The 20,347-nt window shown below is 28.2% G+C and overlaps 1 protein-coding gene across 1 annotated transcript in view; it reads right to left on the bottom strand.

Annotated features, from left to right (window-relative positions):
* The window catches only part of LOC100201984 (tRNA (guanine(26)-N(2))-dimethyltransferase), a 74,745-nt gene that overhangs the window by 36,774 nt on the left and 17,624 nt on the right, over positions 1–20,347 (bottom strand). The window contains exons 2-3 of the mRNA XM_065792036.1: positions 18,885–19,116; positions 18,564–18,768 (exon numbers count right to left, since the gene is read on the bottom strand). Coding sequence (XP_065648108.1) covers positions 18,564–18,768; positions 18,885–19,116 — 437 coding nt within the window. The remainder of the gene's footprint in view (positions 1–18,563; positions 18,769–18,884; positions 19,117–20,347) is intronic.

The raw sequence follows: 20,347 nt of genomic DNA, 5'->3' as shown, positions 1-20,347 counted from the left end.
TGTCAAGAAAGAATCAGATGTTTATGCCATGTCATTATCTATTTTTGAAACAATGTCAGGATTAGACTCACCGTGGCAAAATCACTTTTCTATATATAAAGATATTTTTTTAACTCAAGCCCTTGAAAAAGGAGAAAAACCAGATATAAATATTATTTCTAAAATATATTTGGAGTCTGACACAAGACATCTTGTTGAAACTATTATTGGAGGATGGTGCAATGATCCAGAGAGCGATTAACTTGTGTTCAGGAATCTTTATATTTTTGAAACTTCAAGATTTTGAAATTTCAAGATAAAAAACAACTTTGTTTTTTACAATGGTATTTATTTGTAACATATTTCTTATTTGTCTTTTTCTAATAGAATATCGAATCAAATATATATTTATATATATATATATATATATATATATATATATATATATATATATATATATATATATATATATATATATATATATATATATATATATATATATACACACACACATACATAACTGTACCTTAAATTTATTAAAGGTTGGCGATTGTTTGCAGACCACATTTATATTTTTTATGGTGAAACCTTTGTGAATAAATGTTTTTACCGACCTTAAACAGTTTAAGGTAAGCAATTTTTTGCCAACTTCAGTTTTTCTAATTCCAAGGGTTCTACATGAACTTATAAATAACGTTTTTTCTTGTTTTGATTTACAAAAACTATAACTTTTTAGATTATTGGTAGATTAAAAAAATTAACAACGGTAACCGTATCTAATTTGTTTCAAGTACTTAATCACAACAATTTAGGAAATTTAAATATGGAATTTAGGATAAATTAGCATAGTTCAAATTAAATTTTTAATGCAACTATAACTATATAACTTTACTATTCATTATAGCTATATATAAGTCACTAAATATTTTGTAGTCATATGGCTTTTGAATTTTAGAATATGTCATTGAAAGAGTCCAGCAATGAAGAAGTGTTTGAAATGTTAAAGGAGCCTTTATTTAATTAATTTAAATATAAATTTATATATTGTTTCTTCCATTTCTCTATATAAAAAAAAAGAAATATTATATATAATTAATATATAATCATAAATACTTCGACATAAAGTTACGATATGTGTTATGAATTGTTTTATTTTATAGATCTAATAAATGTGCTAACAGTTTAAAATTGCAGGTATGATTTATTTTGATGATGATAATCATTATTTTCTTATTTTTTACTAATTTGTTAAATAAAAGTTTATACATGCATTTTAACTTGAGTTTTGGAAATAATTTTTGTATTAGAAGGTTTATAATAATATTTTTGTAAAAGATTTAAACTTTATAGAATTTTTAAAGAATGTAAAAGTTAATCAATTTAAATCTTGGCCAATTTTTAGTTTATAAAATATACTATTATACTTTATATGCCACGCAATGCACCATATTTTAGATCATTGATTTTCAAGTCAACTAAAATTTACAGCATTTTAGTTTATTAATGGTTAAATTGTTAAAGTTAAATTTCTCAGATAAAATTGTTTATAAAAATGTACTCAAATGTTTTTAATTCAGGATGATAATGTTGAAAATAGTAATGAAGAAGACCAGAACATGCTAGCTTGTTTACCTAACTTTGTATTTAAATTAATATAATTACTTTTCTTTTTTAATATACCTTAAGCATTTAGGCAAAATTGTACTTAGGTTGTTAAAGAAGTTAATAGAACTTCATCTATAAAGATACAATGAGACAGGAAATAATTAAATATTTATACACTGAGGCATATTCGTTTAGACGCATCAATTTTTTTCTCTTTATCTTAATTTTTTTCTATGTATTGTCAACTGATATGCATGCAAGTTATTATCAAAATAATTGTTGTGTTGTGGGCTAACAAAAATCACAAAAAAAATTTTTCTATGTGTCTTTATTAACATGAGAGTATGTTTGATATACAAAAGTACATTTTTTAATTGGAATATATCTATAGACGCAGTCATATTTTTGACATTAAAAGATGGAAATTAGTAATGCGCATGTCCTTCATTACACTGGATCACCTCAAAAATTCTGCCTTTCATTGACTCCACTAGTCGTTGAAGTGTAGTTTGATCCAACTCGGACCATGCTTCAAGGATTTTACACTTTAACTCAGTAACAGTTTTAAATTGGTGTCCGGCTGCTTTAGCGTCATAAACTTTTGATAGCATCCCCACACATTCTCGATTGGATTTAAGTCCGGGCTACAAGCTGGCCATTCGAGAACCGGGATGTTGTGGTCTTTAAACCATTTCATAGAATGCCTAGATGTGTGAATTGCAGCATTATCTTGCTGAAATATGGCATTATCGTCCATGTTTTCATCCATATAAGTTATGAGAAAATCATCCAACATTTCTGTATACTTTATCGAGTTCATTTTAGGTAAACCACAACACAGAGTCAATTTTCCTGAATAAGAAAATCCACCCCAAACCGTTAAACTTCCTCCTCCATAATTTCGTTTTGTTTGTGGGTCATTTATTCCTCTTATGCCAATAACAACTGTAAGAGTCAGGACCATCTAAATTGAACTTTTTTCATCTGAAAATATTACGTTTTGCCACTCATGAGTCCAATGCATATGGTTTTTAGCAAACTGTAATCTAGCAATTTTATGGTGTTTTTTTAACATTGGTTTTTGGTGTGGTTTCTTCCACTTTACGTTTGGTGTTGTACGTAGAATATGTGCAACATGTTTATTGGTGACAGCCAATAATAATTCATCTTTTATTTGTGCATTCAATTTATTTTTGGTTGCTTCGAAGCGCATTCGATTAATTTGCCGATTTGTTAATACTTTGTTGCCGTTTGTTGCTTTTTTTACACAGTAATTGTCACCTTTTGCATTGTAGTTTCGTACAACATGGTCAGATCTTCCAATTTTTCTTGCTATTTCTCGTATAGAAAGTGCTGGTGAGATTTCTGAGCCACGATATAAATTAATTTGTATTTTTTCAGCATCTGTCAAATACTTTCCTTTAGGCATTTCATAAAATGCAATAAAAATGATACTGGCAGAGCAAAAGATCAAATTACACTAAAATTTTTTAATTTATTTGTGTAAAAGTGATTAAAAATCAATAATTACCGTTATTATTCTGATTGCGTCTATAGATATATTCCAATTAAAAAATGTGCTTTTGTATATCAAACATACTCTCATGTTAATAAAGACACATAGAAAATTTTTTTTTGTGGTTTTTATTAGCCCACAACACAACAATTATTTTGATAATAACTTGCATGCATATCAGTTGACAATACATAGAAAAAAATTAAGATAAAGAGAAAAAAATTGATGCGTCTAAACGAATATGCCTCAGTGTATATCATTTTAAACTGTGTTTAATTATAAACATTTTAAGTACTTGTTAAAATATTTTGAATGTTTATTAAAAAAGTTATTTTAATTTTATTATATGTTAAAAAAAAAAAAATTATTAAAATGGAAAAGATTGAATATCGAGCATATATTAAACCCATGCTCTACTTGGGGTTTCAGCACAAGCCATAAATGATGAATTGGTATTAGTTCATGGTGACCATCTCCAAAATATAGTACAGTTGCCAAGTGGGCGTTATTTAAAGATGGTAGAGAGAGTCTTGAAGATGATCCTTGCTCAAGGCACCCTCAAACCAAGTACAGCTGAGAGTATTGAACGTATGCGAGCCATTATTGAAGAAAATCCGCATGCAACACATGATATAATTAAAGCCCTGACATCGATTAATTGTTTTACAATCAACGAAATCATTCACAGCGCACTTAAAAAAAGAAAATTAACATCACGTTAGATACCCCATGAGTTAACTGATCAAAATTGCAAGAATAGAGTTGAGGCATATAAGGCAAATTTAGCCCTTTTCAGAAACGGCCCATGGAGACTATGTGATATTATTACAGGGGATGAGTCGTGGTATTATTCGACTTGATAAAAAAAAAACCTTGACGACGAAGATATGCAAGAAAATGTCGTTGCAAGTTTGTTGGTGTTACCGGAAAATTTTGATCTTATTACTTCAGCAGTCAAAATTCTTTCTCAATATAATGGCCCTAGAGATATAGGGAAACCGAATACTTTTCTAAAGGCAGGATTTTGTTTACGCAATCTAGCACTTACTATAAGAGCACTTGCTTTGAGAGAAAACTGTAGTATTAAAATCGAAAAAATAAGAAACTTTTTAGAGTTATATGATAGTGACTGGCAAGTTATGGCAGGAAATGCAAGGTCAACTTATGAATCTGATAAAGCAAATCAGCCTGAAGAACTGCCATTGGAGGGTGATATAATGAGTTTAAGGAAATACATTTTGGATGAAATTGGAGAAGGTGTTTATCGCATTGAATCTTCCAGTTTTTCAAATAATGATGTTAAACAACTTGCTAAATTAACTTTGATACGAGTATTAACTTTTAATGCTAGACGTGATGGAGAAGTATTAAAATTAAAACTTTTGCAGTGGCAAGGTGTCAAGGATGGAAGATGGAAAAGGTGAACCAATATTAACAACCTTGATGACCCTGTAGAAAAAATACTTGCTGACCATATGCAGGTTTGCTATATTGAAGGGAAAAATAAAAGGGAAAAGTAAAAATGCTTTGGTGCCTATATTTTTTACCAGTGAAATGATAGAGGCCATAAGGTTAATTGTAAAACATAGGTTGTATCTAGAGGCTCATGATAATAACCCTTATGTTTTTGCATACGGTGAAATTTATTTAAAAGGTTGGGATACTCTTTAAAGCATAACTAAGAGTGTTGCAAATCTTCAAAAGCCAAGACTCATAACACCTACAAGAACACACAAACTTTCGACAACAATGATGCAGCTACTAGATATAAACGATGCTGAATTAACATGGCCTACAAATCATTTTGGTCATACTAAAGATGTTCACATGAATTAGTATAGAAAGGAAGACGCTACTATAGAGCTGACCAAAGTAGCAAAAGTTCTTGTAGCTATTAATGATGGAAAATCTGTAAAGAACAAGAAGATTGATGATGTTTTTTAAGAAAATAATAGAGTTTTAGAAAATAACTCTCATGTTGTTAGTGTTTCAATGGGTAAACAGTCAGGTAATAGTTAATGGTAATATTTAACAATAAAAATTTTCTATTGTTTTTAAATGATTACATGGCTAAAGTGTTAAGGAATACAAACACTTTATGCTGCAATACTCTGTTTTCTTATTTTATTTGATGTGTGTCTATAAAAAAAAGAAAACAGTACACACCGAAAAATAACTGTGAGGACGTGTTAAAACCAATTAAAAAGCTATTAATTGCTATCACAACTAAGTTTAAATGTAATGTTATGAAAATAGTTTTCAAGATTGTAAACTTTTTTAAAAATTGCAACTTATTAAAATATGTTTCTTAATTTATAGAAAAATGGGAAATGGACTGAAGATGGGAAAAATGGACTGAGGAAGGGAAAATGGGAAATGGACTGAGGATGGGAAAAATGGACTGAGGAGGAAAATGAAGCAATTAATAAATCTTTTTGAGCTCATTTTTTACAGAAAAAGATACCTCAATTGCACAAGGTGTTGCTAGCAATTAGGGGTGCACAGATGCATCAGCATCAGTCTGCCGATGCATTGACCATTTAGCTGATGCATCGGCATCAGCCTTGATAACCATCGACCGATGCTGATTGTTTTGAAAATTTCTTGAATTTTATTTAATTATATAACTTATGGATCCAAACTATAAAAAGAGAGAAGTTCAAAATCAAGATTTGCAAATTTAAAAAATATAAACATAAATTATAACATATTTTAAGCATAATTGAACAAATTGTGTTATGTTAGAAAGAAATATAAATATTTATAATGTTATGAAAAGTAATAAAATATGTTATATAAAGCTGTGAATCTTTTTTTTTTTCATTTCTCCAAAAAATTTCCAATTCGCATTCACAAAAGCTAGATGTTCTCCATGTTCTGCAGTTAGTCGGGACCGTATCAATTCATAAATATTTCCCCAGTACTAAACAATCTTTCGCTGAATACAGAAGAAGGCGGAGCTCCTAAATATTTTTTTGCTAGGTATGAGAGGCCTAAAACATTATTGCTACTAGAATGTTTCTTTATACATGTGTCTTTGTAATTTTCCCACCATTTATAAGGACATTCTTTTTGATGCAGATTAGGCAGTGATAAGTAAAAGTTTATTTCATCAACTCAATAAGAAAAGTCAATAAAAAAATCAAACTATAATAAAAAATCCTAATTTTTATTGTTCAAAATATTAACCATTAATGAATAATAATATAAAATAAAAGTTTATATAAACTTTGAATGAATGAGAATTGAAAGATTAAAATCAAAAGCGTTTAATAAATAAACATTTAATATAAGAAATGTTATATAATTTAATTTCGTTCAAACATTTGCTTAAAATTTGCTAATTATTAGAAGTAATGACTTTATAAAAACTTTCTTAATAATAAAAAAAAAAAACGAAATCGTTTTAATTCAAGCAGAATGACGTAAGTTAACATTTAGAAAACGAGCTTTTCATTAAAAGTATTTGCTCTAATTAATAAGAGAAAAGGCGGAAAAAAAAAATCAACATAAGACTTAAAAAATGTTGTTTTAATTGCCACTGAAATGGAATCTAGCATTTCCATTCCAGTATATAATTCCATCATATATCCAATAAATACTTATTTGATTTCAGGGTTGATGCATCTGCATCGGCCTGTACCCATTGGCATCGGCCAAAAGTAGGCATCAGTGCACCCCTACTAGCAATTAAAAACTTTCCTATTTTGGAAAAAAGAGGACAAAAAAAATTAAAGATAAAGTTAGAAACAATATTTTAAGAATGTAAGGGTAAAATAATTAAAGTAATGTAAAATAATTAAATTAATGTAAATGGTTGTTAATGTAAAATTAATGTAAAATAATTAAAGTAAAGTAGAATAAGTAATGCAAAAAGTAGCTTTTTATACTAACTATACTGTAAAGTAAAGATTTTATCTAAAGTGTTTAAATGACATTTAAATAAGCGAAAATAGTTTGTAGTTTGTAATAAATTGTTTCCGTAATTTCAGTTCTCTAATTTTAGAGATTTAATTATTAGATTAACTCTTAGACTAGAGTTATTTATCAGATTAATTTCAAGACTAGAGTTATTTATTAGATTAATTTCAAGACTAGAATTATTTATTAGATTTATCCTAGACTAGATTTATTTATTAGATTAATTACTAGACTAGAGTTATTTATTAGATTAATCCTAGACTAGAGTTATTGATTATAATTATCAGATTTTATTAAATATTAGATTAATATTATATAAGGTTCAACAAAAGAAACTGTCTTTCCTTTTCTTTTTTGTTTTATTTTATTTATTTACTTATTTGATTAATTCAAAATAAAAATATGTAAAATGAAATGACCATTTAGAATTTTCATTGAAGAATCCTATTACATGATCTAGGGTCATATGATTCAATATTTAAAATGGCATTCCATATGCAGGTCCGATATAAATTTCTTAACACTGCAAAGATAAAGGAAACATGTTAGAAAAATATGTTTTAGTTAAGGTAGTTAGATTTTTAGACTCATAAGAATCTATTGCTATTTCTTTTACGTATTTTTACATTACGTTAATATGTTAATAAAATTGCCTTATGTTAAAATAATAAACAATATGTTTAATGCTTATAAATGATAGTTATTATTATATTTTATACGCGTTAGTTTGCTTGTCATCAATTTTTATGCATTACTGACACACGTAGGTATGTGGCACTTTGCAATCAATTTTCCCCATACGAAAAAAAAAACTTCTTAACGAGGCTGAAGGCCATAGGTTAACTAACATAAAGCTTTATTCATTTTAGATTTTAGTCAAGAAAAACTGCTGTAAAAACTATTATTTATTAAGCTAACAATTTTGATGCATTATCGAACCTCGCTTATAAACGATAGTTATCAATTATAGTTTTTACGCGTTAGTTTACTTGGTGTCAATTTTTATGCATTATTGACATATGTACAGGGGGTGCAAAAAAAAAACCACACTAATTCTTTTTATAAAAACAGCAACAAAAAATGTGTAAGACTCATATAATAAAAGTAATATAGGACAATTTTGATAAAAATGTTTATAACATCATTGTATATTACATATAATAAAAAGAAATTAGGATTTGTAAAGTATTTCTTAGGTTTTAGCTGTTTTAGTACTTAATTGGCCATCCTTTGTTTTCTATGACTTTTGCGCATCTAGAAGCCATACTATCTACAAGTCTTTTTAATAATCGTTTGGCAAAGCATTCCAACCAACAAGAAGAATTTGGAACAAATCATCTTCATTTGTTGCTCTTTGATCTTTCAATTTTCTATCCAATATAGACAAAAAGTTTTTTGGATTTAAATCAGGAGACTTTGCTGGCCAAGACATAACAGGTATCAATTTAGATTTTAAATATCTTTTATTCAACTGTGCTGTATGTTTAGGATCGTTATCCTGTTGAAAGATGTAGTCACTATTAGAAAAAAAGTTCTTTTATACTTGGTCCAAGCTGATTAACTAAGATTTTATGATACATATGCTGGTCCATGATGCCCTTCACCCGGTAAAGTTTTCCAACTTTGTGTGCACTAATTCAACCCCAAACATTAATCTTTTTGTCATGTTTAATTGTTGCCTTGCATGTTTGGGGGTTGAATTTTTCCCCAATTAATTTCCAACAGTGATATCGACCATTATAAAACAAAAGGAGACTCGTCGCTCCAGATAACTTTAGCCCATTGCTCACATGTCCAATCTCTGTGCTCAATGCACCACTTTAATCATTTTTTTGATTGATTTCACTAACAAAGGGTTTTTTAATTTGCTTTCCAGAAAAAAAATCACCCAATGCTTTTATTCTGCGAGATATTGTCCACTTTGAGATATTAGTAAGGTTCAAATCTAGTTTTATCTCAGTTTTAGGCTTTCTCCCAGATCCAGCAGACCTTTCAGTTTTACCAGTGTGTTTATATTTCTTTACCAATCTACTAATAGTTGAGTTTTCTTGTTTAAAACGCTTTCCAATGGTTCTGTGAGACTCTCCTTGGTCAGCAGCTTCAATAATTCGTCCAATTTCTACATCTGTTAGATGTTCTTTAAAATATTAAATGTGTCCATATTATTCCGTTTTTTAAAGATTTTATTTATGTAAATATTAGTTTATATATTAACATATCTTTTCTGTCCTAAATTTTTTACTGCCACACCCAATTTTTTTTGTTTTGCTTGATTATACCTTTTATACTTAAAATGAAGAAAAAATATTAGTGTGGCTTTTTTTTTGCACCCCACTGTAGGTATATGGCACTTTACAATTATTTTTTCTTTATAGGTTTTCTAAATAAGATTTAAAACCATAGACTAACAAGCTTTAACAAGTGAAGCAAAATATAGTTTATTGCAATAAAGGTTTATGAGCTGAGAATTATTGAGTTGAATTTTACCAGCAACTGAAATCCCTGTATCTTTTCTAAATATTCAATACTCTACTAAGCACTTGTTAAATAGTGATTGACAAGAGTTCAGGAGAAGAAATTTGCAACTCTGAAAATTATTTTTTTTGGACCATAAGCATGGCCGTCGAGAGAATCATGAATTTTACATTGGGCCCTGTGAAAGTCTCAAAAAATAGAAAAATTATTAAAATTATTATGAAGTTTTAGAAAATATTCACTTCCCTATCTCGGCATCCATGACGATAAGCTGTAGAAAAGTCAAATCATAAGGTATCATAATTTCACAGCCGAATTATTGGGCAGTAGAGAAATCTTAAAACGCTTGCACTGAAAACTTAAAATTTGCGGCCCTCGCCTTGCGCTTCTGAATGTACCGCGTTTACATTGTTGCTCTGTGCAGCTATCTAGTTTTTCATTTTTTTAAAGTTGTTGAAGAGATAATAAAAATGAAAAAAAAAAGTCTCCTTGACTGTTGTGGCTTTGGTATTATATAGGAGTAATTATAAACCACAAAAATTAATAAAAATATAAATTATAAAAGCCACAAAAATATCTAAATATGACTTTAGATACCAGTGGCGAATACAAAGGACGGAGGGGGAAGGAAATGGGGTAATTACCCCTACCCCCCTAGGAACTTTCAAGCTTCAAAATATCATTGATAAAATTAAAATATATATATATATATATATATATAAAATTATGTTGCAAAATTAGATTTTTACGCACGAAAAAAAAAGATTTATATACACATTCAATATATTTATTAGTAAACTAACTTATAAACATTGTATATGATCAAATGAAATAGTGGTTTATCTAAGAAAACAAGAAACCTTTTTTTTTTTTGATTGGTCTACCTCTCCCCTGCCCTCCCGAGGACAATGACCTGGATCCGCCACTGATAGATACAGAAACTGGTATAAGAGTTTTGTTTTGTTTTGAAGAGATCAAAGTACGGTATTTCTTGAAGGTGAATGATGAGAAACTGTGCATTGTTTAGGATCAGAGTAGAGACGTAAGTCAATTAGAGAAAGTAAATGTTTTTGGTTGCCTGAAAAGCAAGTAAGAGGTTTACAGATTCCTATAAGAAATTAAATAAAGGACAAATTAATGCAGATGTAGCACGCAATTTATCCAAGCCATTCTGTATAACAAGCATTAAAGTATTCAAAAACAATATTATTAGAAGACTATAAAAATAAAAGTATTTTATATGAAAAATTATCAAAAAAGTGTTTGGAAGGTGGAAAAATGACTTAAAAATAAAAAAATATGAAAATTAGTTATATTGAAAGCGGAGTAGTCAGGTTATTTCAAACTAGTTTAACAATAAATTTTTATTATATGCCTAATATTTTATTTTAATATAATAATATTTTTATTTGGGGGGATAGCTAAAGATCCTTAAAGATACACGGATTTGTAATATTATTAAAATAAGGTTCTTTCAAAGTAAGTCAACCTGGGTCTCAAATGAAGTATATAATCATAGTATTTTATGAAAATATCTACAAAAAAGGTTTATATTATACATTAAAAAAAAATACAAATAAAAAAGAAAATTGATTTGAGACCCGTTTTGGAATAATTTTGAATAATGTTATTTTTAATACTATTAGGCACCCACATTATGCTAGCTTGCTATCCTCGGAGATGATAACTTGCTTGATATCACTAAGTTGTTTCCGTACTGCTGTTGTTATTTATTCAGTAACCAATAAACAGTAACCGTCTTAACCATACCGTGACCATCAATTTGATCGAGTGTTATTTGTTTAACAATATCCCTGACAAACCCTGCTTTAAGAAGTTTACTAATTTAACTTTTACTATTTCCAAAGTCATCAAGTTTTGTAAATTTGCAGATCTATTGTAAAGATATTACATTTTGGTTGATTTATTGTTGTTGCTTATCTAACATACTTAAATCATGACCTCTTACTTAATTTTGAACAGTCTGTATGTCGTGAGTTCTGTTTCATAAATTTCGGCCATGGTTTTGTACAAACAGGTGATATCAGCTATTTTTTATTCAGAGTTGTTAATTTAAGTCTTCATTTAGTCAGAGTTATTATTTAAAATCAAACAATCCTTGTAACGCAATTACATAATTGACTTAACCAGTTCGGTATGTTAATGATGCACTCTATCAAATATTAGAGTCACTTTTAGATACGGAGACAACACTAGGACTAAACGAGGGAAAATCCAGACCATGTAGTAAGGATGGGGGAGGGCAATTTTATTATTTTTTCGATTTAATGGTTCCAGAACATATAGTAATGGAGGGTGGGGGTGGGGTGGGGTGGTGGTGATATAATAATTAGTAAGCAAGTAATTACTCAATTTAAAATTTTCACCACACAATTTTATTAAAAATGCGATTTTATTTAGACAACCCCCCTATTTTACTTCCATTTTTAAACAAATTAGTGTGTTAAATATAAAGATTTACAAAATTAAAAAAATACTAAAATGTCTAAGGTTGGGGAGGGGGTGTGATTGCCCGCATCGCCCCTCTATGGATCCACCCTTGGTACTAAATCCAGTTTATTGGTTACTGGATTGGTTTGTTTTTTTCATTGTTTTTGGTTTAGATAAAACTACCTCAAAACTAATATCAGGCTCAATGTATTCATTTTTGAATATGGAGAAAATATCATTCTTATTTGATAATTAAGATATTTTTACTTCATTTGTTATATAACACAATATGATATGTTTCATAAATTGTCTCATTTAAAAAAAATAATTCTAAATATTATTCGGGGCCTAGGTCCCCCCCCCCCCCAGCAGTTACGATTACGGTATCTCTTGTATACATATAACAATACCATCATTTGTATATTATCCACAATTTTATTGATTGTATCGATAGCAGAGTCCCATCATCTGGTTTGATATACAAATCCTATTTTGTCAATAACAGATTAAAATAAATTCACAACTTCACTTTTAGATTTTATTTTAGGCAATTTTAACTTTCAAAATTTCAAACAATTATTATGAGGGGTGGCATATTTATGTGTCAGGGTCTCCAAAGACCTTTAGAGTTTTCAACTCTACCCGCACTTCAATGAGTTTTAACACAGAAATTGTTAACCTTCCTCAAACCCCCTGAATAAAATTTTTAAGCAATACCATATAGCAGAAGATTTTTCGGAATTTGGGGTCAATATATCGGTTTCTTTTGATTGATTTTAAAATCAAGGCCGTATATATGGCCTCTTTTTTGGGAGGGTTGTGGTGGTCGTATTCTACCCACTGCACTGCAAATGCCACCCTTCCTCAATTAATATAGTCATTTCTTCTTTCATCTCATAAAACGTGAGTGGCCTTTATACAGATAAATAATAAGAACATACTTAAACAATATTAACAAATAAAAGATATTAAGAAACTTTTAAAAATTTTAAATCAATCAAAATTTGTAATATTGATCTGGTAAGTACCAATTTTTGAAAAATTACGACGTAGTTTTTTGAAACAATAATGGGAAAATCATGCTTTTAAAAATTTAATTACGCCAACTTATCGGCCTGCAACAAATGCAAGTATTAAATTATAAAAACATGAAACAAGTTCATTATTAAAGTTTACTTTATTGTATTAACTTATAAAAAATTTATTTAATTGAATTATATTAAAATCATTCCTGGTTCAATAAAGCGGTATTTTAGGAGGAGCCGATAAGTCGGTATTAGTTCCTATGTATGTATGTATGTATGTATGTATGTATGTATGTATACATATTTATAAATATGTATATATATCAGGGATGTACACTGGGACTTTTGGTCAGCCGCTAGAAGGGTGACTGAGACCAGTTAGTTAATGTTGGTCGCCCACTGCAATTTGAGTTACCTGTTGCTATTTTTTACAAAAAAGCTTGCATTCTCGCATATTTAATCATCTTTCTTTAGCTAAGTGTTGACTAGAAATAATTAGACAAAATAAATAATTAAAAAAAAACAAAGGCTTAAGAGTGCACTAGAAATAATTTGCATAAATAAAAGTAATATTGTAAACTATTGATAGCATTCATTTTCTACTTTCAGATAAAGCAATGACTTTTAGGCCTACAACAAAACGGAGAAGGTGAGCTTCGACTAAAATAAAAAAGTTAGTTTTTCTTGGTATGCGTTTATTCTTTTGTTTTAATCAAAAAAATTCAACCCAAACATTTTTTTTTTCATTCTCTTTAATATGAACACATGTCTTGGAGGTTTGGGAACCCTTAAAGATTTTTATTTTTTTAGTTTAGTTTTGTATTCTTTTTTTAATTTTAATTTCTCTTTTCAGTTATGTTTTCTTTATTTTTAATTTTAGTTTAAGTTTACATTTGTTTATTCAGTGCATTTTTTAAACACTCAGATTTTCAAAATTTGCAAAAAACATGTGGTCTTATAAGGCATGCGAACACATGCTTTTCCTTGTAAAGTTTGCTTGAAGTATCGTTACTCACACTGTAGTGAAAATGATTTATTTAAGAAAAAATGGTTTGCATTTTCGAAACCACAATACTTTGAACAACTTTAATCTAAGTTTTGAAAGTATTCTGTCAATGCCTTTCAAAAAAAAGAAAAGGAAATGAACAGTGTTCAAGATAGGTAAATTCCTGAGATGGTGCAAAACTTAAATTTTGTAATATTGATATTGGTATCAAATAAGAATGTTTCACAAAAAATTAGAGTGATAGCCTGGGAACAATATACACCAAAAAATCAGGATCCACTGTCCCCAATGTGGAGAGAAGAAAAAAACAACCTAAAATGATCTTAAAATCGAAATTCATTGGGAAAATGATTAAATCTAAAAAAATTTCTTGTTGTTTAAAAATGGCGACCAAGAAAAGTTTAAAACCCTATCTATTTGAGGGGGTTGTCAACTTTACAAGGTCATAAATTTTGAGTGTTGAAATTTTTAAAAAAAAATAAAAATCAACAATGAGAATTTTACAAATGAATTTTAGTCGAGTTCATAATGTTTTTTTTTTAAGTGCTATTATTGCACTTTTCCCTAACAAATATTTGGACCTTGGGGCCTTAATTTTATGGCTAATTTTAAATAATGCCTTAATTACAGTAAAAAACATTTACAACAACTGTTAAATGTATAAAGAAAATTCCACTGTTTTGTATACTTCCTTGTGGTATACTGCAAAATAGTTATTAATAAATACTATGAAGTAGTATTGTAGTAGTTAAAAAAAAAACATTTTAAAAAATTGATTAGTATTGCTCATATCGTTTCAAAATGCCAAACATTAAAAAATCTCATAAAGATAATAGAGCCTTAGTATGTCTAATTTGTTTTTCAGAAGGAACAGGAATAATAGAAACTAAGGAAGTGCGACATTGAGCAGAATACATAAGTTCTTTTTAAAATCATTTGACTTTTGACAATGAAAACTTTCCTAATGGCATTTGTACTAAATGTAAAAAAGCATTGGAAAGACTTGAAAAAGGAGATACAAACATTATTCTGAGTAAACCCTATGATTTCTCAAAAGTCAAAGTAAGTATACTTACCAGAAACCAATCTAATCAATCAATCAATTCAATACCTTTTAAGAATAAGGATGTCACAAACATAGAATGATTAGTCTCTAAACAGAATCATTATGTGTTTGTGACATCTCAAACTACAATTACTCCAGGATCAACATCTAAAAATATAGGGAGAATCAAGTTGGAAAGACTAAAGGCATCATCAACTGAAACAATAAAGATATGCAAAAGGTGTAGGGTTGTCATCAAAAGAGGATTACCCTACCCTTGCACTCTCACAACGAGAAGAAAAAATTAAACAGAAGAACATGACATAGATAGGGCAAACTCTTTATTCTTGATTTAATAATTCAAACTTTAAATTTAGAAATTTATATTAAGTATTTGAAATATAAAAACTGAAAACATGGATGCAAATTTCTTTTGATATTAAGATAGACAAGGTACCAAACTTCAATGTTCAAAGGTGATAAAAAAAAATTTGAGGAGGAGGGAACAAAAATCAAGGTTGAAGCCAAAGGTAAAGCCATTGCTACTGAAAAATCGAAAAGCACTTCAAAAGCACTTTTTCCAGTTGAAAAAATCCTAATTTCGAAAATAAACAAATTTAAAAACATTTTTGGATTTAGTAATACACAGGGAGCCAAAGTTCTTAGCATATTCAGAAGCTGGAAGGAAAGAGACTTATTTTAAAGCACTGTCAAATAAAAATTAAGCGAAGAATATAGATTTTTAAATAATTATTTTGATGCAAAAGAAATAATTTTTGAAAAAAATTCCAGTTTATTTTATGGTTTATTGCAAAAACATTAAAGGACTTGTTGAGACAGAAATAAAGGAGAGAAAATTGTCAAAAGATTACATTTTAAAGGTGGGCATTGACATTGGAGGCGGATTTTTAAAAGTTTGTTTAAATATTATAGAAAAAGTGACAGAATGTAATGTCAAAAAAAAAAGTTTAGCTATGAGGGAGAAAAAGGTAATAAAAAATACAAAGCTGGTGGCATAAACAAATTGTTTATTATTGGCTTAACAGAAATTGTGGCTGAATCTCATTCAAATCTTGAGAAAATTATCACTATCTTAAAGCTAAATGAAATGCTTTTGTGCTTTGATATGAAATTGGCCAATATATTTTTTTGAAATAAAAGTGCAGCATAAACACATCCTTGCTTTTGGCATTAGCAAAAAAAAAATGCAAGATTTCAAAAATTATGGTGAGCTAAAAACTCTAGGAAGTATCTGTTTGCTAATGTTTACAAAGCCGCCTCTAAAGACTAAAAAAAAAAACCCAATTTATTGCGTTAATCTTCCATTAAAAATAAAAAACCTTATTAATTGCGTTAATCTTCCACTAGTTCAACTTCATCTACTTTGTAGAAATACAAACAGAACTTATGATAATCTTGAAAAATATTTACAATCTATGCATGCCGCTTTATTGGCAAACCAGTGAAACCAAATTTTAGGTTTTCAAAGGCCTAAGCTGCATGGTGGTCAATTTAAAGGTGGAGAATGTTTGAAAATGCTAAAAAATAATCATGTGTTAGAAGAACTAATAAAACCGGAAAAATATATAGTTAATTTCTTCAAATGTTTAAAATCTATTAATATTGCATGTCTTGTCTCTAGTTTGTTAACTTAATATGAGTCAACCATTAACAACTATAAAGATACTTTTGTTAAACATGGTCTATGAGTGTGCAAGCTCTTATCATGCATACATGTGAATTTCTTTCACTTATGTCAAATTCCAATCCAAATAAAGGATTGGATTTTTGGTCTGAACAGGCTTCTGAATCTGTTCATTATGATTTTAAACAGTTTTGGGAGAGTAGATAAAAAGTTTCTAGTAGCCTAAAAGACTATTCGCAAAGTCTGCTTATAGCGATTGTCACAAACAACTCCCGAAATTGTTAAGATAAGTAACCTCCAGATACTTACTTTCACACTAATACAAATTATAATTTTTTTTTTATATAAAAAAAAAAAATTCACAGTGATCAGAGTTTGGGAACAATATTATCCTCAAATTAGGGCCCAAAGGTACAAAATTTGTTAGGAAAGGGGGTTAAAAATAAAACTCTACCATTATGAATGCACTAAAAGTCATCTATAAAATTCTCATTTAGTAAAAATATATTCAAAAGTTATGACCTCGCAAAGTTGACAACTCATTCAAATAGATAAGGTTTTAAACTTTACTTGGTTGGTATTTTTAAACAAGAAATTTATTTAGATTGATTAATTTTTCCGATGATTTCAATCGATTTTAAGATAATACAAAAAAAAAGTTATTTTTTTCTTACTTCCATATCTGGGACAGTGGGTCCAGATTTTTCAGGTGTATATTGTTCCCAGACTTCTATCACTGTAATTTTTTGTAAAACATTCTTATTTGATACCAGTATCAATATTTAAATTTTGCACCATCTCTGGAAGTTACCTATCTTGAACACCAAAAATCTATGACCTGCCCATTAACCCCCTTTTTTTTGAAAGACGTTGACAGAATACTTTCAAAACTTAGATTAAAGTTGTTTAAAGTTGTTTGTTGTGGTTTCGAAAATGCAAACTATTTTTGGTGGACATTTTTTTTCATTATTTCCATTGTGTACTGAAATCCAAAAGAAGGACTATTTACTTATATTCCCCAAAAAAAGAGTTACTTTTTTAGGGGAATAATTTAAGGGCCTTTTTTTATTTTTTTTTATTTCCCCAATTAAAGTAAGCGGACATAACATTTATATTATGGTTTGCACCTTTATTTGCACTGTATATACAAAATATATACAAAAATTTCCTTAGATATGCCAAAAAAATATTACTCCATTGACACAATTTTTTTATTTGAATAATAAATTAAGTTTTCCATTAACTATTTTTTAACAAAAAATAGAATAAATTTTTGGGTAAGTTTAAATAATTCATTTCAAAAAAAAAATTTTTTTTGTAGTGTTTCATTACCACATAAACACAACTTTTAAACCATATTAGGATCACTTTAAGAGTTCTTTAATTTAATTGTGAGATGTTAAATGAAATTTATATAAGAAAATTTCAAATGTGGTCATCAAAAACAAATCCTTTAATTTATTTGATTAAATCAGAATAACATAATGCTGAGATAAAAGTTGGGAAAGAATAGCATATTGCTGAGAAAAAATGTTGCTATAATGACACTTGTTTTTTATCATAAAATTAAAACATTGGTATTATTGTTCATATCTCGAAACAATATAACTACCTTTAACATGCCACAGTGCGAAAAAAAATTCTCAAAACTTTTGTTAATATCATTAGTTAGATAATTTAATGAAGAAAATAAATTATATTTACAATTAATGATTTTAAGTTGTTAAAAATTTCTATAGCATTCTCCACTGTTTCTGATAACATATAAACATTTTTATAAAATATTTCATAAACATATTCAAACATTTGTTTTATACTGCTGTAACATTTGTTTTATATTGCTATACAATTTTAAATTAAAATTTAAAAAATTATTCATAAATATAACTATTTACCTGGCTGGAGATGAAATGTTTCACAACCAGAACAATGGAATACATAAGATCGCTTACTTGCAGAGCGTTTAACTTCAGATGGACTTGAGAAAACACGAACAAAGATTCTTAAGTAGAAATCTACACTTAAAGACAGTAAAGGCTCAATGTATCGCTTATAACGATTAGCATGTGAGTCTATGCATGACAGTACAATTCGCAATGCCTATACAAAAATATTTAATTTAATACTTATATTAAGTTAAAAAAAGTTAAATATAAAATTACAAAAATTTAATTAAATTTTGTTAAAATTATCATTTACAATTAAGTAAAACTAACCATTTCATGACAATATTTTGACTTTAATGGCATGCAACCATATTTTGCATATGCTGCTTCACCATGATTTCCACATAAACCAGCCATATCTGTACAAGTAACACAGAGCAGTCCACCTTCGTCTATAGCCTGCACAGCACCATCAAGAAATTGACTAGGGGAACCAAAAGGATCAAGATCAATAACTTGGAATCGACTTGATAACGGAAATCTGTGTTGGTACATCAATAAGCTAAACAATAAATTGTTAACTTCAAGGTGCATGATTGGAAACTAACAATCAAAACAAAACAAAAAAACCGAAAAAACAAGAATTGTATCTCCTTATCACTATACAAACATATAATAACTTTACAATTAATGACAAGAAAGAGATGGGTATAACAATTGCCAAAAAATGACATAATGGACAAGCCAAAACAATGATTGGAAACTAACAATCAAAACAAAACAAAAAAACCGAAAAAACAAGAATTGTATCTCCTTATCACTATACAAACATATAATAACTTTACAATTAATGACAAGAAAGAGATGGGTATAACAATTGCCAAAAAATGACATAATGGACAAGCCAAAACAATTTGTGGATATTTTTAATACAACATTCGAGTAGATAATTTCAAAAAAAAATTAAATACAGTTAATATAATTTCAGGGCTCAAAGTAGATGTCGGACATCAGACATTGTCCAGCACTTGTCCGGTAATAAACAACATCTATTAGTCATTTTGACCGACCCATATTTTTTGTGGATTTATTTTATAAGTATTTTAGTTGTTCCAAAACTATTAATAAATTGAGTATTGTATATAAACTTTATTTTTTAAACTTTTTATTTTTTATTAACAACAGAAAATGAAGTTGAAAACACATTAATAAAATACGTCATTTTTTTGAGCTAATTCATTTTTTAAAAGACGCCAAAGCATTAAATTTTTCTGAATTAAGCAGCCCGGTTTTTATCATTAATATTAAAATTTTATTTATTATTATTAAATTAATTGCAATTGATTATTAAAAATTTTTTTTCAGTATTTATATTATTGTTCATTCGATGGTTTTTTGGTTTCTATAAGCATTAAAAAAACTGTTGCGTTGAAAAAAATTAACGCAATAGTTTTTTGGATGCTTATAGAAACCAGTGCTTTTTATTAGATTATTAATTATGAAAAGTGTTTATAAAAATAATTATACATAGTAATTTAAAAATAAGTGTTTATAAAAGTAATCATACAAAGTTTGAAAAGATTTATAAAAAAATACACATTTATATAAATGTAATTACCTACAATATTCTTTGATATATCAAATAAAATAGGTTAATAGATCTGTGTTCCTAGTGGAACCGCATGCTTTTTGCCACAATGCATTCTGGATCTTCCTAAGGGGAAATTTTAAACAGTGCTTTTATAGCAAATGCTGAGATAAAAACAACTTTTGTTACTTATTATAAAAATTTA

Source organism: Hydra vulgaris, chromosome 03, assembly GCF_038396675.1.
Source record: "Hydra vulgaris chromosome 03, alternate assembly HydraT2T_AEP".
Taxonomy (NCBI): Eukaryota; Metazoa; Cnidaria; class Hydrozoa; order Anthoathecata; family Hydridae; genus Hydra; species Hydra vulgaris.
Note: the sequence above shows the minus strand (reverse complement) of the source record. Positions and strands in the feature narration are given on the sequence as shown.